Genomic DNA, 25,960 nt, shown 5'->3' with positions numbered 1-25,960 from the left:
ATTCCACTCATGCCAGACTATGATTGCTGTGGCCTTATTAAAACTCCCTGAACCTTGATTTTTTTTCTTGGTTATAATTCATTCTACACCCCTGTGCCCAGTACTGCATGGGGCCAAGTTAGAAGCAAAGGAGGGTGCCAGTCACCATGCTCTGTGCTCCAGATAAAGAATACCCTGTGCCATGGTTCTCACCTCCAGGTCTCTGTCTAGGACCCGTGCTTGCATCTCTCTGGAGGCCTCTGGGGCTACATTTTAATAATGGACTTATGATTCTGCAGACACCAGAGTGATTCAGATAAAGTATAATAACAGTGCAAGTTGCTTGAATCAAGTTTCATTAGTTCCAGTTGTTGCTTTCTCCACAAGAAATTAGTCTATAATTTTCCATAGCTGTCCTTTAATAAATACTAAGAACCAGTGACATTTTGTGGTGCTTACTTAAAAATTCAAACCCAGGCGCTTGGCTTTGGAGCCCATGCTGTAACCACCATGCAATGTAGTCCCCCTTTTTCCACTGCCTTTTTATTTTTTTATTTTTCCAGCTTCACTGTGTGATTGACATGCAATCAGCTTGTTGGTTTCTACAAAAGGTGTTTCTGGGATTTTTGACTGGATTGCTTTAAATATATAGGTCAATTTGGGGAGAATTGTTGAGTCAATGAACATAGTATCCATGTATTAGATATTTTTTTCATTTAGTTTATTTTTTTTAAACGTGTTGTGTTTTTAAAAATCCTCACGCAAGGATATGTTTACAGTATTGTTTTTTGGAGAGAGAGGAAGGGAGAAAGAGTAAAACATCTATCAGTTGCCTCCTGTATATGCCCTGACCTGGAATCAAACCTGAAACCTTTTGGTGTGCTTTTTATTCAGTCTCAGAGATTTCCCCGCTTTGCTTTCTCCTGTCTCCCTAATCTACCAGTGGATTTCATGTACCGCCTTTCCCCCCAACCCCCATGTCTTCTCTTTTGATCCTAATGTATAAAATGAGGCGCAAAACCGCCATTTCTCAATCTATTGAGATTTTGCTTCCCAGCAAACTGTTCTTTTGTTGGTTTGGCTCAAATAAACTCATAGAAATTCTTGCAGGTTTGGACATTTCTTATGTCAACAAAATTATTGATAAGAATAACCCTTAATTTTGAGATACTGCATCTATATACACTGTAATGTGATGAAGATATCTGTGATTTTTCTAACAAAAATCACAGGTACAACTGATACTACTGTGGTTTGTTGCAACACGTAATGGAAGGAAATGCTTTGTCGGTTAGAGATGAGCGAAAACGACCATAAACTTTCTCACCTACTCAGGGTCTCTAAGGATCCCAGGTTAGGAAGCCCTGCGCTGGGACTAGCGCCAGACAACCACCGAGTTGCGCGCGTTGGCATCCTAGAGAGGAAGCACGTGCGGCGTGGGCGACGCGCTCGGTGTGACGCACTTCCGGTCACGCCGGCCTCTGCCCCTTTCCCGAGGTGAGTGTTGGGGTTTGTCACCTGGGAGTCCCTGCTGGGAGCGCTCCTTTCACCCTCAGACGAGGCAGTTGCCTTTGCCCTTGCTGCCGGGGCGGAAGGAGTCGGAGGCGGCCTGTGAGCCAGGACCGCTCGCCCCCGGGTGCCCTTGCTCGCTCGGCCGCTTTGGGGAACGAAGGCTGTGAATGGAAGGGAGACGTGCTGCGTGCCCGGCACAGCCACCGAGTGCCTCTGCGCTATTGCGCGACCTAATTAGTGAGCACCTAGTTGCCCTGTAGCTGTTCTAGGTTCCCGGGATGCAGCTGTGAGTGAGATGGGGTGTGGGTCCCGGCCTCAGAGAGCTTTCAGTTTAGTGGAACAGTTACATATTAATCACATCTGATCACCTCACCCCATCTGGTCCTAACATCGTAGCTGCAGCCGGTTGCTTTTAGGTCGAAGACCAAGTCCTCAACGTGCGCAAAGCCTGTGTGGCTTGGTCTCTTGCAGCTCCTTCCCCTCCTGTTGCAGCAGCAGCAGTCCCGTCCCCCCCCCCCCCCCCCCCCATTGCAGCACACCCTGGCTCAGCTGCAGACTTAAACTTCTAGAACGAGTTTTTGCACTTGTTTTCACTCTTGTAAAGATTTTCCTTTTAAACAAGCTAATTCCTGCTCAGGCTTATACAATAATTAGAATCGATTCTTCCAGGCTCTAGTCACAATTGAGAAGTTAAAGTTATTTATGACCTTCTTGGATTAATATGTGTGTGTCCTTTAGCCTGCCCTATACCAAGCCCAGTGACGAAAGGGATCACACCTTTTTTCTCTCTCCACTGTATCTCACACTTGGGCTGGAATGTATACAATAGATGCTTGTTGAATGAAGAAAGCACCCATCAATGTGTCATCTCAAACATGGGAGACATAGTACACAGGGAAGGGAATACAGTACTAGTGGAGTGTGTACCGTGGAGACCTGGCCTGGCCTGTAGAGGATGACCTGAAGGATGAGTGGGCATTACCTAGCTGAAGAGAGGGTCAGGCTGTTGGAGAGTATTGCAGGTGGACAGAATCAGTTACAAAGGCTCTGAGGTTGCAGAAGAATGTACATCGGCCCCGATTAGCATAGCAGAAGAAACTGGAAGAAGGCTAGAATGGCTAAACTAAGAATAAGGGTGGCACAGATAAGCTGAGCAGGAAATTATACCTTGCAATGAGTTTCCTTAGGGAAGGTGCTGGCTTTTTGGTAGAATATGACTACTTAACAAGAATACAAAATGTTCATAGGGGATATAATGAAAGTAACAACCATTACATTCTGGCATGTTGAGTTGGCCCCTCAGGGTCCTTTGAATGGGACATGAACAAAAAAGATGCCTGCCTCAAGATCCAAGAAAAGGAAGACCTACTCAGACTCTTACTCTGCATTTCTTGACTACTCATTCTTTAAATTTACCTTAGAATCACTTTATCAAGTTCTAAGAGAAAAGCCTGTTGGGATTAGATTGGAAGCAACTGAATGTAGTTATTAAAAAACATGACTTTTGGAATTGGCAGATCTGAGTTTTGCCACCAGATCATCCATCCACTAACTGAGTGACCTTGGAGAGAAAATTATTCACTTAGCCTTGTTTTCTCATTGGGGAAAAGGAAAAGGTTCAGAAGATTATTGTGGGTATTGAATGAAGGTACCTATACTTCATCCCAAAAGCATGGTATTTGTTTCTGTTTTCTTTAACCTTTTTTGTTTCCCAGTAAAATATTTTTTAAAAATGAAGATTTGAGTTCTCTCTTGTTAGGTGTTGCTACTGGTGTTTTTGCTCTGAGTGTACTCAAGTTCCCCCTGTATTGATGTCCTACCTAGGACAGAGCATTGCCTGATGTTGGGGAGTACAGGCTTTGATGCCCAAGGACATCGAAATATTTATATACCACTCACCCAGTGGGCATTTAGTAAATGATTGCTGCTGCTGTTGGCAGGTTTGTTGGTGTTAAGGAGAGCCTTTGACTGGGTAAGGCTTACTCTGGTTCTCTTTGCTTCTTCCTTCAGCCCCGCCCCTTGACTGAGAAGGAGCCCAGGTGATGGCAGCCATGCTCCTGAAAGCCTGGTACCAGGTGAGCTGTTAATTCCTCAGGTCAACCTTTGAGAAACCCGACTTGAAGGAAATGATGGGAGGGATGATTCTGGCAAAATTCTCGGAGCCAAAGCAATAGGAAGATTAACAGGGGTTAATGCTCTCCAACTGGACGCCGGGGGGAAAGCCAATGACGGTGAGGGGCTGAGCAGCTAGGAGCCCACCAAGCAATGGCTGGAGAGAGTGTCCTGGGAAGTGGAACTAGCCTCTTCCATACTGGAGGGTCTCCAGGTTTAGAGGGATCTGTAAGAATGAGGGACAGGCTAGTGGTGTAGGTGTCTGGTTGCAAGGTTCTTGGGAAGTGGAAACAGAAGGGTGACAGGAAGAAGGCAAGAATGAAGGAGCTTATATCATTTATCCTAAAGAGAGGAGTTTGGGCTTCAGAATCAAGGGAAGTATATCTTCCTTGAGGTTGGTGCTGCTGGCTGAGGCAAGGCTGTGGGCTCTGATAGGAAAACTGCACTAGCACAGGGCACCATCAGGAATCCCATCAGGTCTCAGTGGCCTTGACCAGCCACTTAACCTCTTTGCATCCTGATTTCATTTGTAAAGTGAACATTCAGGACCTTACATTTGTGGGACAAGGAAATTTTTGTTTTGACTTGTATTTCACTCTTTGAGACTGATGAGTTGCTGGTATTGCTTTATTTACTATGTCTTCCTAGGGACTTATTTACCCAATAACTTAGCATGAGCCATATTCCAAATGCCAATCCTGGATTTCTGACATCTGGCAGGTGCCTCTGCTGACTGTTTCACTGATATACATGTCTTCTTTGTAGCTCATCCCGCTTCTGATCTTCCGTAAGTATTGGGTCACTGGTATCACCATCTCGAAGTCCTGACCACTCAGTTTTAGATTGCTGCATGCTTATTGACACTTCTTCCTGGGTACCACTTCCAGAGAGTCAGCAAGTCCGATTGCTTCTGCCTACTACCTCTCCCACTTGTCCCGTATTTCATATTGCCTTCCTTCAAGGTTGGTTCTTCTCTGGAATTTTGTTTGCAGACCTTCCCAGCTAGTGTCTCTGTGTACAGTCTTGTGCCTTTCCCTCACTGTCCACTGGTCACCTGGTACATCTTACTTCCTGAGCGTGGGCTTTATCTTCTAGTCCGGGTTCCTCAGATTTTAGTGTGCATCACAGTCAGCTGGAGGCTCATTGATGGAACATTTGCTCTTGATTGAGGCCTGCCAGCGTGCCTTTCCAATAAGTAAGTTATCCAGTGCTGCTGCCCTGGGGCCCACACTTTGAGAACCACTATTGTAGTTAGTGGTGACTTATTAAATCATTCAGTTGAGTGGGTCAGGCTGTCATTTAAAATAGATCATTGTATGTGCCGGCAGAGGATGGATTCAGTGTGGGACACATGGAATTGGAGCTGTTTAAGGTCCCCATCTGTTGAGTTGGTGTACGGATTGTACAATAGCGAAGAGTCGGTTCCAGAAATATTTTGGCAATAAAATTGGCAGGATTTGATTACCAACTGTTAGAAGTGAGCAGGGACAGAGGCAAGTTAGTCTAGGATGAATCTTAAGTTTCTGGTGTAGGAAACGTGCTGAAATTGCTACTGCCAACTGAGATGGGGGAAGAATTGTCACCGTGTGAATTAGTTTATGTGAGTTAGAGAGGGAACCAGTTTAGGGGGCCGGATGATTAGTGTTAGCTGGTGGGTCAGACATGTTGGGTCAGCAGAGAGTGTGAGGCATGGGGATTAGTGGAAGGGGCAGATCTGCAGAATCAGTCAAGGTGTTCGAAAGTGGGAGGATATTCATCACATGTTCAGGTAACCACATCTGATACTGAAGTCCAAGGTGTGAATAGAGGGCCTAACCAGATGCTGGAGTTTCTGGGAAGGTAGACTTGGGGCCATCTGGAAGGGGCAAGGATGGCTGTTGAAAAACCCCTGAGGCTTGGTTGGCAAGAGCTCTTACAGATTGTGCTGGGTCTATAAAGGTATAAGGCTAAAAGGGCTACCAGCAGCAATTCCATTCCAGAAGCGTATTCTCCTAGGAAGACACATCAGGAAGCAGAATGCTAGGCTGTCAGGCAGCACGGCTCCCTCTGCTGGATGATCTTGAGCACAGATAGCACAGCAGTCTTCAAACGACAAATGGGGGTTGGATGCAAAGGGCTCATCTTGGCAAACCATGACTGTTCTTGTTGTGTGGGCTTGAGGTTTGGGGCAGAGTGAGCACTAGGGCAGTGAAGGGGGAGCAGGTAGTCCTGAGATACCACCTGGGAGTGAGTGTCCGGACATTCTGAAGCTAATTGCCCACTTGTAGGTGTAACAGTGAAGGACTGACAGTATCTACAAAGTCAGAGAGATTTTGCTCTGAGAAGGTGAATAATGGGAGACTCTACAGGCTTTTTGAAATGTTTTATCATGTTTTATAACAGTGTTCCAAAGGAAGCTCTTCTGATAGAGAAGTTCCAGGTTGTTGGTTGTAGAAATAGTCATTTAATGGCTTAACACCTGTTCTTTCACCTTTTCTAATTAGCCATCTCTTATAGGACTCCTCCCTCAAACTGTCCCGTGTCCCACACTCTGGCTCTGAGTCAGAGGATTGGTTCTGGGACAGCGGGAACCTCTTGTTTCAGGAGGTGGTGACCTTTGAGGATGTGGCTGTGCACTTTACCCAAGCAGAATGGGCTGGCCTCTCTTCCGCACAGAGGGCCCTGTACAGAAGTGTGATGCTGGAGAATTACAGGAACTTGGCATCCCTGGGTAAGGCTACTTTCCTCCTGGGACTCAGATCTATGCTTTCCTGCTTCCTTCTTTTTTCCTTATGGGCTGGGGGTATGGTGTGGAGAAGGAGGGAGGGGTTGTTGCTGGTATCCTTACTGCATGGTTCGACCACTGAGCCACACCGGCTGGGCAGTTTTCCTTCTTTTGATATAGCATTTTATCCCCCTTTTCAGGATACACAGTTCCCAAATCTGCCCTCATCTCACTTTTGGAGGCACAGGATGACCCACCTGCAGAGAGGAGCACATACGTCTGTAAAGGTAAAGGAGGCAAGTTTAAAATGGGCAACTGGTGGGCTTTACAGAGCAGTATATTTTAAAATTCACCATGCTGGTGAGCATTGAAATAGATGATTTTCCTAACAGGTAAAATATGAAACCATTCCCACCAATTTTAATTCTTATCAAGATAACTATTTCCTCTTCATGCATCTCGCTCTGGTTCCCGTCTGAATTTCAGGATTGTCTGCTTCGATGGCCCTTCTTCTTTGTACAGGACAGATTTACTTAGGAGCAGTTTTTCCGCCCTTGAGTGTGCCAAGTTTTGTTTAATCCTCTAGAGCAGTAGTCGCCAACCTTTCTGACTTCATGGATGGTGACTGCTGCTCCAAAGGTTTCCTTAAATCAGTGGTTGCCAACCTTTTGGACCTAACGGACCACTGGTTGGCAACTGCTGCTCTAGAGGACACAAGTTGTGGAGATGGATGTAAAAGCTTTTTAAAAATGTGTAGATAGGCAGTGGGAGCTCAGCAGGAAACTTGGCGGAATTACCATTTAGAAGCTCAAGTAACGCGTCTTCAGAGGTAGTGCCATTTGTTCTGAATTTGACTGTTTACAGTGGATATCATGTGAAGAAAAAGAAGGTAGACTGGCCCGAGGAAGGGAGAAAAGGATCCAGTAAATCATTGTGAAGAACTTTGCAGCATAATGTGCAGGAGAATCAGCTGGGAGCATAATTTAAAAGGGTATTTTTTTTCTGGAGCCCACCTACAAGTATTTCTCTGTCTTTTCTAGTAAGTAGTGCAAAAGGACTCAGAACCTAAGCAAGACTTCCTAGAATCTGGGGCTGGCACAGAGTCTGCAGTGCATCCTGGCCCCCCCTTTCCTCTGCTGATGGGTTAGGTGAATGTATTTGGTCTGCTTACCTACCCAGCATTGTGTGGAATACCTAGAATGCAGACTTTGTGGTGGGCCTGAGGGCTCTGTCCTGAATTTACAGCACAGGAATAGGAAATGAGAGAGTAGGCAAAACAGAACATGGAGCAGTAGCAGTGACACTGAGTTTGGCCAGCCTCAATATCACTATTAATCTTTGAACCTGTAGCTCCTTTGGCATTTTGTAGACCCATAAGTACCTAAGGTTAAAAGATATTAGAACATTCTAGGGACAAGCCATCCAAATACAGAGTCTGGAAAAGCTTAGGAAGCAGTCTGTCATGTCGGGTGTATGTTGACACCCTGTTCTGCCTCGATAGTTCTCTGCCCGTGATTTTTGGCACTTTTATTGCTAAAAGACCGAGGTGGAAGTTGAAATAGTAATCTCTAAAAGCTCTATGATATTTAATGTTCTTTTGTTTCTGGTATAATTCTCAGGTGGCACTTGTGCTTTCTGTTTATGTCAGATACTGAAACCAACATTGGCAGTGAGTCCACGTCAGTACAGGGAATTTCTGGAAACAGAGCCGTGGTGGTGTCTTACGGTCTGCAGAAGAGTGCTCCTCAAAGAAGCAACTTCCTAGAAACATGTAAACTGGAGACGCACCAGGAAATCTCCACAAGGAAAAGTGGCAGAAGAAAGGTTCCCAGGATCCGCTGTGACGGGAAAGCCCTCCGGTGTGAGGAATGTGGGAAGTGTTTCAGCTATTTTTCTCACTATGTTAGACACCGGAGAATCCACACGGGGGAGAAGCCCTTTCAGTGTAACGAGTGTGGAAAAGCCTTCAATGGCAATTCCTCATTGATTCGGCATCAGAGGATCCACACTGGAGAGAAACCCTACCAGTGTGAGGCGTGTGGGAGAGCCTTCAATGATAACGCCAACCTGATGAGACATCAGAGAATCCACAGTGGGGACCGACCCTATCACTGCCAGGAGTGTGGGAAAGGCTTCACCAATAGTTCTGAGTTTGTTATACATCGGAGAATCCACACTGGAGAGAGACCTTACGCGTGTAGTGAGTGTGGAAAAGCTTTCGTTGGTAATTCACCACTACTTCGACATCAGAAAACTCACAGTGGAGAGAAACCCTACGAATGTAATGTATGTGGCAAAAGCTTCGGAAGGACTTACTATCTTATGCAGCATCAGCGTATTCACACAGGGGAGAAGCCTTACTCTTGTAAAATATGTGGGCAAGCCTTCAATTTGCATAAAAAACTAAGTCGACACCAGAGAATCCACAGCGATAAGAAACCCTTTGACTGTGTAGCTTGTGGAAAAGCCTTCAGTGCTCAGGAACAATTAAAAAGGCATCTGAAGACCCATATTCAGGAGTCTTCCTATGTATGTGATGTGTGTGGAAAAGTCTTCACTAGGAAAAGAAGTCTTCTTCAGCATCAAAGAATCCATACTGGAAAGACACCCTATGGGTGTGTCAAGTATGAAAAAGCCTTTAGGACTTCTTCCCAGCTAGGTGATCTTGAGCATGTCCATCCTGGAGAGAAACCTGAGCTGGACATTTGTCATTTTGGCCTCCCAGAGTTTTTTACCCCCTTTGACTGGTAGTATATTCACTTTTCTTTGGAACTCCATCTTCTACTCAAGAGTAGAATGTGTGACCCCGACCATGGTGGTTCTGTCAGTAGGAGACCCAAGATGGTCCAGTTAGAGTTCCATGATGTGGCCAGACTTAACAGGAAGAAATACTGTTCTTTTCCCTTAATCTTAAAGCTAAGAGGAATTCCTGGATTATTGTGGAAGCTGAGAATAGAGTCAACACAGCAGAAAAGAAATCAGAGTTGGAGATTAATCAGCCTTGACAGTTCCATTTGAACAACTACATTAAATTATATCTAAAGCTAGAAATACATCTGGGCTTTTAAATTCCAGTAACCAATACAGTTTTGTTTTTCTCAAGCAAGTTTGAGTTAGGTTTTCTTTCCTTGGAATGGTGCCTTATCAGTCTAACAAATACATATAAATGAGATGGGCAATATGCAAGTTTTCTGGGACAACGTCACAAATGCTCAGGAGGAGGCTGTGCACACAAGTGGGTGGGAGAGGACTGTATGGAAGATGAAGCAAGCCATGGATGCCGGGGCATCCTGAGCCAGCCCAGAGCGGAGCTGGGGGCCTGCCCACCAGGACCCGCCAGCAGTCCCACCTCTGTGTGTGAGCTACAGAGGAGACACATTTTCTGACTGCTCATTGGCTAAGCTCCCCGTATGCTACTCTCAGTGTTCTTGGTAACTTAGGCAATAAGAATGCATAAAAGTGAGCTAGTGTTTTTCCACCTCACTCCTGAAGGGAAAAATGCAGGTCCGCTGTTAGAGGGGCTAAGAAATGTCAAATCCTGCCCTAACTGGTTTGGATTAGTGGATAGAGCCTCAGCCTGTGGACTGCAGAGTCTGGGTTTGATTCTGATCAAGGGCATGCACCTAGGTTGCAGGTTCCTCCCTGACCGGGGCCCAGGTCAGAGCTCATTCAGGAGGCAACCAATCAAAGCGTTCATCTCACTTTGATGTTTCTCTATGTCTTTCCTTTTTCTCTTCCACATTCTCTGAAAATCAATGGAAACATATCCTCAGGTGAGGATAAAAAAAAAAAAAGAAGAAATGTCATATCTTATGAAAGACACATCTTGAAAATGCCAAAAGAAAGTTGTAATTTTTTCATAGTGAAGGGACTGAAGTCTGTGTTGAAAACACCTTGGCAGCTGCAGTGGCCAGCAGTGGCAGCAGCAGTGGGGTGATGGTGGTAGTGTCTTCCCCTGATCAGCCCAGTTGACACCTGCAGAGGGGGGCTAGACTGTGGCTTAGCGGGACTAAGCTGTCAGTAGGCTATCCCCTGACGGTTCCCAGACTGTGAGAGGGGGCAGGCTGGACTGAGGGACCACCCCCCAATACCACCAGTGTACAAATCTTGTGCACAGGGCCTCTAGTCCTATATAATAAAAGGCTAACATGAAAATCGACCAAATGGTAGAACAACCAACTGCTGTGATGCACACTTGACTACCAGGGGACAGATGCTTAGTGAAGGAACTGCCCCTGGTGGTCATTGTGCTCCCCTAGGGGGAATGCCATTCCCCAGAAGCGGGGCTCACGGCTGGCAAGTGCAGCGGCATTGGTGGGAGCCTCTCCCGCCTCCACGGCAGTTGGACATTCCCTGAAGGCTCCCAGACTTGGGAGAGGGTGCAGGCCGGGCTGAGGGACCCTCTGGAGTGCACAAATCTCATGCATCAGGCCACTAGATTTTAATAATTGTTATAATCTAATCTTCAGGAGAAATGTTTTGTGTGTATGATGTATGGGAAAGTCTTCAGTTATGGTCCCAGCAGCCCTGGTCATTGTAACAAGAATAGGAAACCCATTGGAACACATGAGGGCCTAGGTTGCATCAGGACAACACCAGTAGATTGAAGTTCTAACAGCTTAAGCTCTGTGACAAACATTTTAGTGAATTCAATCTCAAGAAACGCCTTACCTATGTAACCAAAAGCCATCACTAATACTTTCATTTTCTTGGTTTTTATTTGGAATGAATACTGTTCAAGGCACCAAACTGGTTAATGCCAGGCTGTTGTAGCTTTTCCAGCTGTGTGTGTGTCTAGAATTGCATGCCCACCCTTCCCTTTGATCTAGAGAGTTTGTTACTGGATAAGAAGGGAAGAACCGAGGTTGACAAGTGGTCTCTGCTTCTGCATGCCTTCTGTAGATCTTTTGTAACCTGGTGTGTACCTGTTTTAAGAATCGGGGCTATATGATTATTTAGGAGGTCTTATTTTCTTACCTATAAAATTAGGTGACTTTTTTGTGATCCACCATTTGAAATCAGCATTTCTGTGACACTGATATGCTAATTTCTTCCTTAGACCAGCCTTTATTCCTAGCTAAAGGTCTGTTTTTCTGAGCTTAGGAAGAAGTGGAAACCTTTATTGTCGAAAGCAATGTCGTCCCCAGCAATCACTGCCCAATTGTGGGGCCATTTTCCTCTCTGAAAGAGAAGCCATGTAAATTGCTCAGGATCAGGAAAAGGCAGAGAGGAACTCCTAGCAGTAGTCAGAAATCCCAGTTGTAGGACTTATCCTCACTCCAGTGCCACAGAAATAAAGAAAGGTTCTGCCCTGGAGTTGGATTGGAGTTCGAGCTAGAGCTGGAGCCTTTGGATTATGTCAGTGACAAACGTTTATTACATACCTCCTTCATGCCAGGCCTTGTACTTGAGCTGAGGATAATGGTGTTGAACAAGGTAACTGTAGTCCCTGCTCTCGAGAGTGATCAGAGAAAACATGTTTAAATAAACCGTCACCATTAAATAAGCACAAATGTAGTAAGCACTGAAGTACAGAAGGCTGCAATGTCTTATAACTGACGGGCCTCCCTTATACTTGGTGGTCAGGGAAGACTTGCTTTCCAAGGGAAATGGGATTTAGCTGAGACCAAGTAACAGTCAAGACAGAGATGGGAATGGGAAGGGAAGGGCATGGTAGGTACAGACAAGATGTTCAGCAAGTGGGGCTGAAGTGGAGAGGGGGAGGACGGCAGTGTGAGGCTGGAGAGAGGAGTGCAGGCCTCCAACCACCTTCCAGTGCAGGAAAGGGAGGGGTCAGAGCTGGAATGAGAAAGGCCAACGCTCTCAGACTTGGGAGGGACCTTATCCAAGGGCTCATTTTTGAGTTTTACGGGGGTGTTTGTGCTAGTGTTTGGTGGTAGCCAGGAGTGCCACAAATCCTGCAATGCACAGGATGGTTCTCCCTACTGAAATTCATAGCCCTAATGAGTTTGGCTCAATAGATAAGTCTCAGTCTGCAGACTGGAGGGTCCTGGGTTCAATTCCAGTCAAGGGCATGTACCTGGGCTGCAGGCTCCATCCTGGGCCCTGGCCCTGGTCAGGTGAGTGTGGAAGGTAATGAGTCCACGTCTGTCTGTCTCTCCCCTTTCCTTCCACACAAAAAAGAAAAAAAATAACCTCCGGTGAGGATTAACAAAACAAAAAGTTTTTTGTTTTGGCCTTGCTTGACATTCATGGAGGTAAAAACTGCTTATTAAATACCTGAATCTAGAACTTGTTTTTAAGGTAAACACAGTGTGGTTTTGCAGTTTTAACATTTGCTGATCCTCCAGGAATATGACCAAGACAAGATTGTAGAGTGTTTCGTTTAAACTTCACCAAAAGGGTTCACCAGTTTGGATGCCATCTTGTGAGTTTTGGGACACCAATGTAAGACACAGTGTGGCTGTGGCATTCAGGCACATCCTAAGTGCAAAGGCAAATGTCTGACCACTCTCTTAGGTCTCCTACAGCAGCAGTCATGACCAAACCTTTACATATTGAAATGTGTTTTCAATTACGAAGTATTTTTCTTTTATTTCTCCTTCAGTCAAGGCATAACCGTTTTTAAAATGTAAATTCTTTATATTATCTCTGCTTTTCTGGGTATTATCTATGGTTTTCATGACAAGAGGATAAACTGGTCACTGGGAAATATTGGTTACAAAAAAGAGTGGGCTTGGTTTTGATACCGTGTAACCCACCGAATCTAGTCCGTAGACTCCCAAATCTGGTTGCACCGCAGCTTTACTAAGATGCAGATCCCCAGCACCACCCCTGGGTTGACTGAGACGGGCTTTGCCCAGCGCACCGCACCCCGAAGAGCAAACGCTGCCTGAATGAGCCCCTGGAAAGGGACAAAGAGCGCCGGACGGCGGGGCCAGAGCACCACCGAGAGGGAGCGGCTGTATTCCTAGAGGGGCTCGGCCACAGCCTAGTGACGCACTTCCGGCCTCCCCGCGGAGCCGCGGGCAGCGGAGGCGAGTCCCAGAGCAGCCTAGGTGAGGATGGCACTTTGGACATTGGGGCGGCACCCGGCTCTGCGCGTTAGGACTGCCCTTCCGCCCGGGTAGGCGCTGGGTTGCCCACCCCTGGAGGAGGGAGGAGGGAGCAGAGGCGGCCCCTCTCTGACTCCCGCTTTGGACTTGGTGGCCGAATACGTTCCGTCCCCGTCCCCGTGGGGAGCGAAGCCCGAGTTGCTGTGGTAGCCACGAAGCCCCAGGCAGTTGGGTGAGATGCTGCTGACCTTTGGGAAGGCGTGTTGGAGCAGCCGGTGGGTGGGATATCTGCAGGGGTGAAGCGGCCTGGAGGGATAATCACGAGTGCTCTGACAGGTGGAGGCCATGCAGGGGCTTTCACCGAGGGCGGGTGGCGCGCTCGCTGGCTCCTGACACAGGGCCGTGAAGCCAGGCCCAGGGGAAGAGCAGGAAAGGCAGGGCCCCTCCGCCCACCCGAGAGCAGAAGAAACCGGCTTTTGGAAGGAAGGCGTCGCCTGCTTACTGGAGCGGTGTCAGTTCCAAAAAGGTAACTGCTCCTCCCTACTCCCCACCTTTGGGGTGACAGTGACCTGGGGGTGATTGCTACAATGTACTTAGTGATTTGTTCAGTCCTAGAATACGCTTAAAGTAATTCCAGAATTGCTCATTCATACCCTTATGGAAAGCAAGTTTACTAATGTCAACAAGATCTGAGGCCATGAAACAAGTTTATTGAGGGGGTCTTAAAGGATTCGAATCCAAGGGGAGCGGATTCTGGCAACAACCCAAACTAAGCCGTGGAGAGAACGAAGAAAGGCGGCAGGGTTTATAAAGGCACAAATCATTTTGGTAATTTTTTTCCTGCACTTGAGGTATTGCCAGCCACGTTAATAGGGTTTGGTTAGTTCCAATATGGAAAGGAGGGAGGTGCGAACGAAGGAAGGATAAATTCCATCTATGTCCATGTAGCAGCTGTTCTAAGATGTTTATGGTTTCCGCATGTTTATGTCTCTGCCTTGAGCTGAGTTTAGCAACAGGTTTTGTGTTCTGTTTGTTGTAGTGTAACAACAGGGCTGGCAACAGTAAAAGGAGCTCCGAAAACAGGCACAACCTGTGCATAGACCCCACTTCCTTCATAGCCTCCTGACATTTGAGTTTTTCCCATTGTCACAAGAGGGCAGCATTTAAGTACTGGTCTTTATAGCCTTTAGTATCTAGTTAAAATTCTGTTTTCCAAAGTTACTTACTTCTTGTCTTTCCCACCATCTCAGTGTGGTGACGCTACTCAATTGCAGGAGAGTTAGGCTCATTTGATGATGTTTGTGTTCCTTTTTTGGGTCATCACCACCATCCCATCCTGGTTGGTTGATTTTATATATATATATATGGATATGTGAAACATTACTCTGGTTATAAAAGAACCAAAGGCACACTCAGAGACACGACACTCTCTCCTCGTCCCTTCTACCCAGTTTCCTCCCATCCTCCCATTCCAGGGTTCCTTTCACCCACTTCCCACCCACACCTGGTGTAACCACTCTCCTTGGTTTCTCGTTTATCCCGTTTCTTTTTACATAAATGACCAGACACATATTTTCTTATACTCCTGTTTTTGCACTTTGTTTTATTTAACAGTATACTTTGAAAATCACCCATATCATAGAGATAATTATATATATATATATATATATATATATATATGTGTGTGTGTGTGTGTGTGTGTGTGTGTATATATATATATTTAAATGCCATTCATATATACACAAGACTGCATCTACTATGACAGTTAAGAAGCATAGTAAAATTGCCGAAACCGGTTTGGCTCAGTGGTAGAGTGTCGGCCTGCGGACTGAAAGGTCCCAGGTTCGATTCCAGTCAAGGGCATGTACCTTGGTTGCGGGCGCATCCCCGGTGGGGGGTGTGCAAGAGGCAACTGGTCGATGTTTCTCTCTCATCTATGTTTCTAGTTCTCTATCCCTTCCTCTCTGTAAAAAAAAAAAAAAAAAAAAAAGCATAGTAAAATGAACAGCCATGGACACACCACCCCATTAAGGAGGAGAACGTTACCAGTACTGCGGCATCTGTCTGTGTGCTCTGCCCCAACCCAACTCCCAGCTTCCCACCCCGAGAAGTAACAGCTGTCTTGAGTTTGGTGTTAATGTAGCCTTACCTGTTTTTAAAAATCATTTTATCACATATGTGTGTATATGTAAATAATGTGTTTGCTTTTGAGCTTTGTGAAAATGACAGCATAGAGTCTGTAGTCATATGTTCCTAGATTCATCCATGTTGTTGTGAGTCATTCACTTTTGCTGCTGGGCAATGTTCCATTGTAAAAAACTCTGATAACTTGTTTATGCATTCTCAGTGGACATGTGTGTTACTTCCAGTTTTTTACTATTAACATACTGCTGATAATCAGTAATTCTGGACACATCTCCTACATATGAGTTTCTCTAGGGTATACATTTTTAATTTAAGCATGAATGTAAAATTTTATCAAATGCTATTGAGATGAAGAGTATATTTACCTTTATTTGATTTGTTAATGTGGAAAAGTACACTAACCTGTATCCTAATATTGAAGTTTACTTGTGTTCATGGGATGATGATATGTCACTTTAATGGACTACTGGCATCTTATTTCTTTTTTTCTTTTTTTCTTTTTTTAAATATATTTTATTAGTTTTTTACAGAGAGGAAAGGAGAGAGACAGAGAGCTAGAAACGTCGATGAGAGAGTAACATCGACCAGCTGCCTCCTGCACCCCCCCCCACAGGGGATGTGCCCGCAACCAAGGTACACGCCCTTGTCCGGAATCGAACCCGGGACCTTTCAGTCCGCAGACTATGCTCTATCCACTGAGCCAAACTGGCTTCGGCTGGCATCTTACTTCTTATTATTTACAACTTTGCATCAATATTCATAAATGAGGCTTGTCTATGGTTTTGTGTCAGTATTGTGTTGACATTACCCAACTCAAGGGCTTCACTGCTTGGGGGTCTAGTCAAGGAGATGTGGTGGTTGTTAGGTAGTTTTATTTACTCACAAGTAAAGGAGACCAGGGTTTCACTTCCAGATCTGCTTCCTGGAAGACAGGCTTAGCCTTGCTTTATACACTGTTTGGACAATTACATGTTGATTTCTTCTTTGCAGTTGGCTAAACTTATCTGGATTTGGTTAATTGTGTGTGGAATTCTTTCTTTATTGGGGGTTGGGGGTAGTTGGCAAAACTCTTGGGTTGAGAGGTCAAGCTCATCCTGAGGAGATAAGCTGCATCTGCAAAATATCTACTGTGCTACATTTTCAACTTAACAAGATCTGCCCAGACCTGGAGACTCTTGTCCTAGCTAACATTGGCATGATCAAAAGATTGGGAAACTTATATTGCTTTTCTCTGGTACAGGACTAAGTGAGACAAGAGGAATGGAGTGGTGCATAAGGTGTTTCTTACAGAGCCAAAGAAACAACCTAAGAAAAAGAAATTAATGAATTAAAATCAATTAGGGGGGACCTAGAGGAAGTAAAAAAAAAAAAGTCATAAACCAGTTTTTTCCCCAGCTGTGCTAACGTTGAAATCCTGGACGACAGAGATGAAATTTTAGAGAAGTATGCATTTTCAAGACTGATGTTAGGATCCGTGGGAATCAGAAAATAGCCACTCCGTGTGCGTTTGAACATTGTGAGCAAGGGGCTTTGGGTCATGGGGCCCTACATTCACAGTGATCCCCTCTTTCAGGGAGCCGAGGTCTCGGCTTCTTTGAAGGCTGGAAAGAATGAGGAGGCAGCCCGGCCCCTCTCTTCTGGCCCAGCTCCCTTGAGGTAAGCCTGGCCCGCGGGGGAGGCTGACCTCCCAGGCTCTCTATGGAGACGTTAGAGGCTGGAGGACACTCATGTGTGAGGAGACCGGCAGACGTGGGGGAGCAGCTGCCTCCCGCCTGTCTTCTCTTGCAGGGTGACAAGGATGATGCTTGTTTAGAGAGAGAAATAAATAAAAGATCTTGGTATTCTTCTGTCTCTTGAGCTGAAGCACTGCTACTCGAATCTTTGTTTTATTCTCTAGGCTCTGCATACATTTTTATGTACACTCTCTGTGTGTGTGTGTGTGTGTGTGTGTGTGTGTGTAAAATCCTAGGGTTCCTGGCAGTGAGCATCAGTGTCATGCTGGGAGGAGTCCGGGGTACCGAGTAATTGAACAGATCACCCCCTTCTTCCTATGGCAGCTCCTGCCCACACTCCTATCTGGACACAGGCTGCCTGCATCTTAGATCTTCTCTTCTCGGCAGGGGTGGCTTACCTCACACTGGTCTCCCTCTGTGCTTCTCCTCAGCTCCAGCCCTTCTCTGAGAGGGAGACAAGCAATGGCAGCCGTGCTCCCGCCAGCCTGGCCCCAGGTGAGCAGGAGGTTCTTCGCGTCTTGGTCTAAGCAGTTCCAAATGACCCCTCAGCGGAGGGCTCGGGGGAAGAGGAGGTGTGGGGCTGCCCAGGTAGGATGCTCCGTGTGTGGGTGTGAACGGAGGAGGCAGCAGAGGGCTGGGATCCCCAGGGACCAGGCGCAGGCGAAGGGGAATCATCAGATCCACGTAAAGGAGGGCTGTGCTTCTCGTTCAGGGGAGGAGGAGGGAAGCGGGGGCCAGAGAGGAAGAACCCCGGGAGCCTGTGGGCCAGGCTGTCTCCCTGTGTCCTGAGGGGCTGTCAGGGCCTGGGGCGCAGCGGCTCACACTGCAGGTCTCTGACAAGACCTCTGGACCCCCTCCCCCAGAAAAAAATGTACGTGCGAACCAAGTTTTCCATACAACTTCAGGGACTTCATGGATCCCCTGAGGCTCATCCATGGACCCCCATGGACTGCAGGTTGGGAAAGCCATAGTCACAGTAACCGCAGTCACATCGTGTGAGGCTTCCTATGCCGCAGGCACCCCACTAAGCACTTTGCATGGATCGCTCATTCCTGACAACTGACCTCTGAGATAGGTGCTGTGCTGGACTCGTTACACCACAAAAGACCCGAAGGCAAAGGGGAGAGAGGGACTCGCCCAGGGTCTCACAGCCATTGTGCGGTTCTTAGCTGCCCGGCCTTCTGTGGGGCCAGAGGAGTTAACGCGGTCAGATTTGTGGTGGCTGTCTAGGGCAGGCGTCTTCAAACTACGGCCCGCGGGCCACATGCGGCCCGCAGAGGAGTCTGATCCGGCCCGCCAGGTTTTTTGGGCAGTGAGCGCAGCCGAGGTGTTACAGTAGGAATTAGTATATAGTTCATATAGTCCGGCCCTCCAGCTCTCTGAGGGACCGTGATCTGGCCCCCACTTTAAAAAGTTTGAGGACCCCTGGTCTAGGGGATAACTTTCACGGAGGTTCGAAAGCAGGGTGAGCACTTCAGAAAGAAGGCCGCTGGTCCAGGCGACGTGGGCTCCATCGGGAAAGCAGCTGCTGAAGAGGGGGGTCTAATTCTGGTCACGCTTCACATGAAAACCTTTAGGACCTAGAGTCAGAGTAAGGAGGCGGGGGTAAGGGAGAGGAAGGAGTCAAGAAAGGATCCCCAGGGTTCTAGCTGAGGTTTCCTGCACAGATAGTGGTGGGTGACGCCAACCGAGGTTTGCATTCGGGAGGCGGCACCCGCTCACCTGGGTGAAGGACGGTGATGAGAAGTTAAAGGTGCAGAGAAGTTATCTGACTTGTCACACAGCGAGTGAGCCCCAGTAACTCCCAGAAGCTGACTAGAGTATTTGCTGGTTGAAGGTTGGTAGAGTCAACCAAGTCAGATCCTGGCAAACAGGAGTTGAGGGCAAATCCCTGCCAGTGTGTTCCCCGGGTGGTTAGAGAAGGCTGGAGGGGGGGGGGGGGGGGCAGAGAGCAGCCGGAGTGTGCAGCCGCTCAGGAGGCGGGGGCCGGGCCTGCAGGTATGCAGCATCAGCCCCGAGTGGCTGCACAGGCTATTGATGCAAAGAGGAGCAGCCCGCGGGGTGTTTGAGGGGCTGGCCAACAGGAACGCTGAGCTCTCTTCTTGTCCAGACCTTGGATGGCGTTGGAAAGGATGAGGCTTGAATGGGAGAGGGTAACAAAATGTCAGGTGTTCAGCAAGACCCATCTGGAAGCAGAACGGCTGTTGCTGCCACCCCCTCACCCCAAGCGGATCCGGGCAGCACTGCGCAGCCTCTGCTGGAGCTTCTGAAGCAGAGGCTGCACAGCCCCTTGCTGGGAAGCTGGTGACGCGGATCAGGCTGCAGATGGGGCTGGATGAGAGGAAGCCATGGCCATTCTTTGGGAGCAGGATGGAGAAGCCAGAACCTCAAGGAGATGAAGTGGGAATGCTGGTGGGTGGGTCCCGAGCTGTGTCTGCCAGTGAGGGAGTGGCTGCGATCTCTTTTAGAAGGTTAAAAACAGCATGAGGTTTCTCTGCCGGGAGAGAAGTCAAATGTACCCGGGCTTGCTTTCCAGGTATTTTTCTCACATTTTTGCCATGTTATTGCTTTCTTGCTCTTCGGAAGCTCCCTCCCCGAGCCCTCATACTGCCCTCTGCCCCCCACTTAGGGCCTGAGCCATGGGATTGGCCCTGGGGCAGCAGGAACCTGTTGTTTCAGAAGTCGGTGACCTTTGAGGATGTGGCTGTGTACTTCACCCCAGCGGAGTGGGACGGCCTGTCCCCTGCACAGAGGGCCCTGTACAGGGATGTGATGCTGGAGAATTATGGGAATGTGGCCTCCCTGGGTAAGGCCTCTCCCCCTGGACCCAGGCTTGTTGGTTGGGGGTTTCCTGACTTCCCATACATGTTGCAGGGGGGACTCCAGAGCCTGAGATTCCTAATTCCCTAGACCCAGGGATTTCTGGGAAGGGCAAACCCCAAGCCCTTTTTGGGTCAATATAGGACTTTGCTGGGACCAGTGTGCGCTCTTTATGCACCCCATAGAAGCTGTGTTCTAGACAATGTGGAAAAAGTAACATACAGCGTTATCTTTAGTTCCCCTCACCTGCATCTTAGGCCTTTCCAAGGATGTCCGTGTACTCTGAATATCTCCGGCCAAGGTCACAAAATGGTGTCCCTTGGGCAGATTCTGTTTGCTCTGCATGATGTCTCCTGTGCCCACAATCCGGGCCTTTGTCGACTTCTCCCTCACCTCTCCAGCCCTCCCCTCCCCCTCACATGGACAACCTGGGGCTCTTACCTTCCCCCGCCCCCACCCCATTGCCAACACAATCAGAGAAGAGGCTTGGGAATCACCCATGGCAGGCTATTCACCCTTCTCTCCTACTTCCTTTCCCCCAAAACAGGATTTCCACTTGTCAAACCGGCTGTGATCTTACAACTGGAGGGAGCAGGTGAGCCATCTCCACTGGCTGCTGAAACAGGCACAGACCCTCCAGGCCTCTGGACTGGTAAGGGAGGCGCATATTATGCTGAAAAGTTCAACTCTTTAGGAAGAAAGAGTTAGCATGTAAGCATTAGTTAGCATGTTAGCAACATATAACTGTGCCACGTTTATTGGTCAGCTGTACAAGTAAAATTTAAATAAGTTTTGATGATCTATATAGAGATAGATTCAATTAAGATCTTTTCTATTTCCACAATTTGCTATCTCTTTGTACTAAGAACAGATCATTTTCAGATGTGTCATTCTAGCTCTTTTTAATCCTAATTCCATTTTACTAAAAAAAAAAAAAAGAAAAAAAGAAATGATTAAGTAATTTGGATGCAGGGAAGGCTCTTTTTTTTCTTTTTTTTCATTAAATTATTATCTGTGTACATATTTTAACATTGCCCCCCCATACATACCCTCCCTAGGGAGGGGGTTCTTGCTAGTTTTCTAAGCATTGTCTATTTCAGTGGTCGGCAAACTCATTAGTCAACAGAGCCAAATATCAACAGCACAACGAGAGCCGAAAACCGACTTCTGCACATGGGCCACAAAGTTTCAGTGGCACTGTATGTGCGTGCACGTGGTATTTTGTGGAAGAGCCACACTCAGGGGGCTAAAGAGCCGCATGTAGCTTGCGAGCCACTGTTTGCCTACCACTGGTCTATTTACCGTATTTTTCAGACCATAAGACGCACCAGTTTTTAGAGAAGGGAAATGAAGAAAAAAAGATTCTGAAACAAATAGTGTCCTAAAATATTTTATGTGCATTAAAACCCAACATCACAGTCATAAACACATGTAATCAACCCTGTAAAGTAAACAGCAGCATTTAGAACCATTTTAGAGCCGGGCAAGCACACAGAGACCACACAGAGCCGGGCAAGTAAAAAAACTTTTTTTTTAAAGTATATGTGTAGGCTATATTTGGATCATAAGACGCAGGGACTTTTTCCCCCCACTTCTGGGGGGGGGGGGAAAGTGCGTCTTATGGTCCAAAAAATATGGTAATTAACACTTTTTCACAGAACAGGAAAACAGTCTTGTGGTTAGAAGTATAATTTTTGGAGCAGATTTTCTGAGGTCCACTCCTAACTGTGCAACTTCCTAGTTGTGTGACTTTGAGCAAGTCATTTATTTAGTTCTCTGAGAGTCAGTGTTCTCATCCCTGAAAATGGGATAATAACAATAAAAGGTTTTAGTGCTAGTCTTATAGTTTGAGGATGGAATGAGGTAACATGTATCATGTGCCTGGCTAATAGTGTCTGCTCAATGATATATTAGTTCTTATTTTTGATTTTTGGAGGAGACAGCTTTATATAGTAAGCTATAGGAAATAAGGCAGAAGGGAGGAAGTGCTGTAATTCATTGCTTCTCAAACCATATGCAAATGAATTACCTGAGAATCTTACAAATATGAAGGTTGTTACTCAGTAAGTGTGGTGTGGGGCCAAGATTCTGCATTTTTGTTAAGTTTCCGGGTGATGCCAATGCTTTCAGTTCCCAGACACACCTGAAGTAGTGAGGCTCTCATTGGCTCAAGCAGATTAGATGCCAGATGACTCCCTATTTCCCATGAGGCCTAGCTTTACCTCCTGCATTTGGGTTCCATAAGATTCTCTTACATCCCTGCAACGAATCCTCTTTTTTTAAAAGATGGTTTCAGTGGGTTTTTATTCCTTGTCATTCAGCCAGATGATCTCTGACCAACAAAGACATGTTTTAGACATGGAGAGTTTGAAGTGCTTGGCATATAGAGGGGGGAAACGTGATATTGTGGAGACCCTTAATCAAATGTGTCTGAAGTTTTTGAACAACCCATTGTGATCTGAGCTAATAATAGAAATAATGATCTAGTTCGTGTCTATAGGTTTTAAGTAAGTTTTGAACAAGGAGGACTCAAATGGGTTTTAGGCAGGCAGAAGGAAGAGGTACAATTCATAAGACCCATGTCAGCAGAGTTGACTTTCTTTTAAAAATTACTTCCTCATGCTGAAACCGGTTTGGCTCAGTGGATAGAGCGTCGGCCTGCGGACTGAAAGGTCCCAGGTTCGATTCCGGTCAAGGGCATGTACCTTGGTTGCGGGCACATCCCCAGTCCGGGGTGTGCAAGAGGCAGCTGATCTATGATTCTCTCTCATCAATGTTTCTGACTATCCCTCTCTCTTCCTCTCTGTAAAAAAATCAATAAAAAAATTATTTATATATAAAAAAAAAAATTACTTCCTCATGCACCAGTTGGTTGGAGTGTCATCCCATACACCAAAAGGTTGTGGGTTTGATTCCCAGTCAGGGTACATAATCTAGCTTGCAGGTTTGATAACTGGGCAACCAATTATTGTTTCTCTTTCACATAGATGTTTCTCACTTTTAACCTTTATGTTATTGGTTATTATTGGTTTGGAGACAGGTAGTCTTTTAAAAATGATTACTTTAAAATTATACTGTTGGTACATGCTCAAAACAGTAAAGAAGGTCTATAAAATGGTGGGGAAATCTATTAAACTTCCTGTTATTTTGTTCAGTTTCTTGTGTCTTCTTCTAGAAGTTTTCTAGGTATAGTACAAATATATATGTCTATGTCTGCCCTTTTTATTTTCTTTTACACAAATGGAATCTGCATACAATTTCTCAACTTGTTTTTCTATTTAACGGTATATCTTTTATATATTTTCCTACTAGCATATATAGATTTAACATTTTCTGTTTTATGTGTTTTTTTTATAATAGATATTGATATCCAGGCTGACAATAATATGACAAAGGAAATGAACAAAGAAAAACATAATACATCATTTGTACTTCAGGGGGACCTTTCCCAGGAAACAGACTTCTCAGAAGCCCATATTCTAGAAAAACAGCAGCAGGAGGTCCATCTAGTAGTAAGTGTGAAGAGAGAAAACAGCAGTGTCATTGGCGGAACAGTGAAAGATGACACAAGCCTCACGGAGGAGTGTTTGTTTAGTCAGACTCCAAACTTGAATCAGTGTAATACCATCATCACCCCTGGAGAGGAGCCCCCTGAGTGTACTGGATTGGAGAAATCCTTAAGTTTTGACACAAAACGTATCCATCATGAAATAAGCAATTCCAGGGAAACACCATTTGAATGTGAAGAATTGGTGGAAATCTTTAAGTATAACTCTCAACTTAATCATCATCGAGACAGCTACCTTGGGGAGAAGCCCTATCAGTGTAAGGATTGTGGCAAAGCCTTTAGTGTTAATGCAAAATTAATTTGTCATCAAAGAATTCATACTGGGGAGAAACCCTTCAAATGTATGGAGTGTGGGAAAAGCTTCAGTTGCAGTTCCAATTACATTACACATCAGACAGTCCACAGTGGGGAGAAGCCCTTTCAGTGTAAGGTGTGTGGAAAAGCCTTCCGTATTAAAGGGAGTCTAAGCAGGCATCAGCGAATCCATACAGGAGAGAAGCCTTACCAGTGCAAGGAGTGTGGACATGGCTTCATCTGCAGTAATGCATATATCACACATCAGAGAGTCCACACTGGGGAGAAACCTTATGAGTGTAATGACTGTGGTAAAGCTTTCAGTGTTAACGCAAAATTGATTCAACACCGGAGAATCCACACCGGAGAAAAACCTTATAAGTGTAACGAGTGTGGGGAAGGCTTCAGGTGCAGTTACCAGCTCAGGCGGCATCAGAGCATCCACATTGAAGGGAAGCCCTGTCAGTGTAAGGAGTGTGGAAAAGCCTTCAGTAATAATAGAAATCTCACTCGGCATCAGAGAATCCACACTGGTGAGAGGCCCTATGAGTGTACTGAATGTGGAAAAGCCTTTCGTGTCAAAGGGAAGTTAATCCAGCACCAAAGAATCCACACCGGTGAGAAGCCCTATAAGTGTGATGAATGTGGAAAAGCCTTCATAGGTAACTCTCACCTTCGACGGCATCAGCGAATCCACACCGGAGAGAAGCCCTATGAGTGTAATGAGTGTGGAAAGGCCTTCAACGTCAATGCAAAACTAATGCAGCATAAGAGGATTCACAACGGGGAGAAACCCTTTGAATGTGATGAGTGTGGAAAATGCTTTGTTTGTAAAAGAAATCTACTTGATCATCACCGAATACATACTGGAGAAAAACCTTTTCAATGTAAAGAATGTGGGAAAGCCTTCAGCCTCAATGCCAAACTAACCAGGCATCAGAGAACACACACTGGGGAGAAACCTTTCAAATGTATGGAATGTGAGAAAGCATTTAGCATTAGTTCCGAATACATTGTCCATCAGAGAATCCACACTGGAGAAAAACCCTTCCCGTGTAAGGAGTGTGGAAAAGCCTTCCATGTTAAAGCCCTCTTAATTCGGCATCAGAGAAGCCACACTGGGGAGAAGCCCTTCAGATGTGTGGAGTGTGGCAAAGGCTTCAGCAATAGTTCTGACTGTATGATACATCAGACTGTCCACACTTGGAAGAAACCCTATGTGTGCAATGTGTGTGGGAAAGCCTTCAGGTTTAGCTTCCAACTTAGTCAGCATCAGAGTGTCCATAGTGAAGGAAAATCCTAATGAGGATGTAGAAAACTCTCAAGATTAATGCTGAACTGAATTAGGTACCATGAGACTTACCCTGGTGGAAAACCCTGAGAGAGAAATGAATGTGTGTCAATCTTTACACGGAAACAAATATTACTCATTACATTTTAAATCAGGAATGAAGACCAGTTAAAAAGTAACATTCAAAAACAAATAGGTCCTTAGGTGGCCGAGAGGAGAGAAGCTTGCCTATGTCTAGCATCCTGGCCATGGACGTCGGGATGGTTGATAGCCTGACACTCAGGAAAAACACACAAAAAAATAGTTTTTTTTTGTTTGTGTGTTTTTTTTTTTAAATAACCATTTAGAAAATATAATGGAATATCCCATTCCCAACACCATCAAGAAAAGTAGATTTTCTAGGATTAAGCTTTAATTATTAGCAGGACCTATATGGATCACCACTGAGTGCAACAAATGGAAACAAGTGGGGAGAGAGAATCCTTGTTCTTGGATAGGAAAAAACAGCTGTTCACTGTACTAAATTATGTCCCTTTCATTTTTGACAAGCATACATCACTTTTGTAAAGAGAAAAAATAGGTATTTCCTTGGGAAAGGAAAAAATGTGAGTAATTTTTATTTTCATGGAATAGAGAGAACCTTTAGAGGCATAAGATGAAGTCATCAGATGAAACCCCACCCATGCTCAGCAAGCCCAGCCTCCAGAAATCAAATATAAGGGGAAATACTGATAAATTGACTTCAAAAGTAAATATCTGTTTTATGTCCAAATAAAAGATACAGTA

At 45.8% G+C, this 25,960-nt stretch overlaps 2 protein-coding genes, 1 long non-coding RNA gene and 1 other non-coding gene across 19 annotated transcripts in view; 3 read left to right on the top strand and 1 right to left on the bottom strand.

Moving 5' to 3' along the window:
- The window catches only part of LOC123652484, a 22,551-nt gene extending 4,457 nt beyond the window's left edge, over window positions 1–18,094 (bottom strand). The window contains exons 1-2 of the long non-coding RNA XR_006741857.1: window positions 17,744–18,094; window positions 6,324–6,330 (exon numbers count right to left, since the gene is read on the bottom strand). This is a non-coding gene — a long non-coding RNA (uncharacterized LOC123652484). The remainder of the gene's footprint in view (window positions 1–6,323; window positions 6,331–17,743) is intronic.
- On the top strand, window positions 1,452–9,413 carry ZNF19 (zinc finger protein 19). 6 transcript variants are annotated; one of them, XM_045582712.1, is made up of 6 exons: window positions 1,452–1,476; window positions 3,502–3,566; window positions 4,369–4,390; window positions 6,187–6,313; window positions 6,508–6,594; window positions 7,956–9,413. In XM_045582712.1, exons 4-6 carry the CDS (start codon window positions 6,280–6,282, stop codon window positions 9,056–9,058), a joined length of 1,224 nt encoding a protein of 407 aa, XP_045438668.1. In that variant the 5' UTR covers window positions 1,452–1,476; window positions 3,502–3,566; window positions 4,369–4,390; window positions 6,187–6,279; the 3' UTR covers window positions 9,059–9,413. The 6 variants fall into 6 exon arrangements, with proteins under 6 accessions (XP_045438668.1, XP_036296286.1, XP_045438669.1 ...); XM_036440393.2 differs by lacking the exons at window positions 1,452–1,476; window positions 4,369–4,390 and having other exon boundaries at window positions 3,496–3,566; XM_045582713.1 differs by lacking the exons at window positions 1,452–1,476; window positions 4,369–4,390 and having other exon boundaries at window positions 3,499–3,566; window positions 6,087–6,313.
- ZNF23 (zinc finger protein 23) lies at window positions 3,536–25,960 on the top strand. 11 transcript variants are annotated; one of them, XM_045582702.1, is made up of 6 exons: window positions 13,271–13,326; window positions 17,633–17,696; window positions 18,107–18,156; window positions 19,831–20,007; window positions 20,569–20,673; window positions 23,382–25,960. In XM_045582702.1, the coding sequence occupies exons 3-6, from the start codon at window positions 18,114–18,116 to the stop codon at window positions 25,184–25,186; spliced, it is 2,130 nt and encodes a 709-aa protein (XP_045438658.1). In that variant the 5' UTR covers window positions 13,271–13,326; window positions 17,633–17,696; window positions 18,107–18,113; the 3' UTR covers window positions 25,187–25,960. The 11 variants fall into 11 exon arrangements, with proteins under 11 accessions (XP_045438659.1, XP_045438658.1, XP_045438664.1 ...); XM_045582706.1 differs by having other exon boundaries at window positions 13,278–13,326; window positions 19,881–20,007; XM_045582704.1 differs by lacking the exon at window positions 18,107–18,156 and adding an exon at window positions 13,660–13,849 and having other exon boundaries at window positions 13,284–13,326; window positions 19,881–20,007.
- LOC118721047 lies at window positions 25,368–25,454 on the top strand. The gene has a single exon (XR_004988613.1). It is a non-coding gene; the product is annotated as a small nucleolar RNA SNORA17 (small nucleolar RNA).

Source organism: Pipistrellus kuhlii, unplaced genomic scaffold (genome assembly GCF_014108245.1).
Source record: "Pipistrellus kuhlii isolate mPipKuh1 unplaced genomic scaffold, mPipKuh1.p scaffold_m20_p_17, whole genome shotgun sequence".
In the NCBI taxonomy this organism is placed as follows: domain Eukaryota; kingdom Metazoa; phylum Chordata; class Mammalia; order Chiroptera; family Vespertilionidae; genus Pipistrellus; species Pipistrellus kuhlii.
The sequence above is the reverse complement of the archived record's forward strand: the minus strand, read 5'-3'. Positions and strand labels throughout refer to the sequence as shown.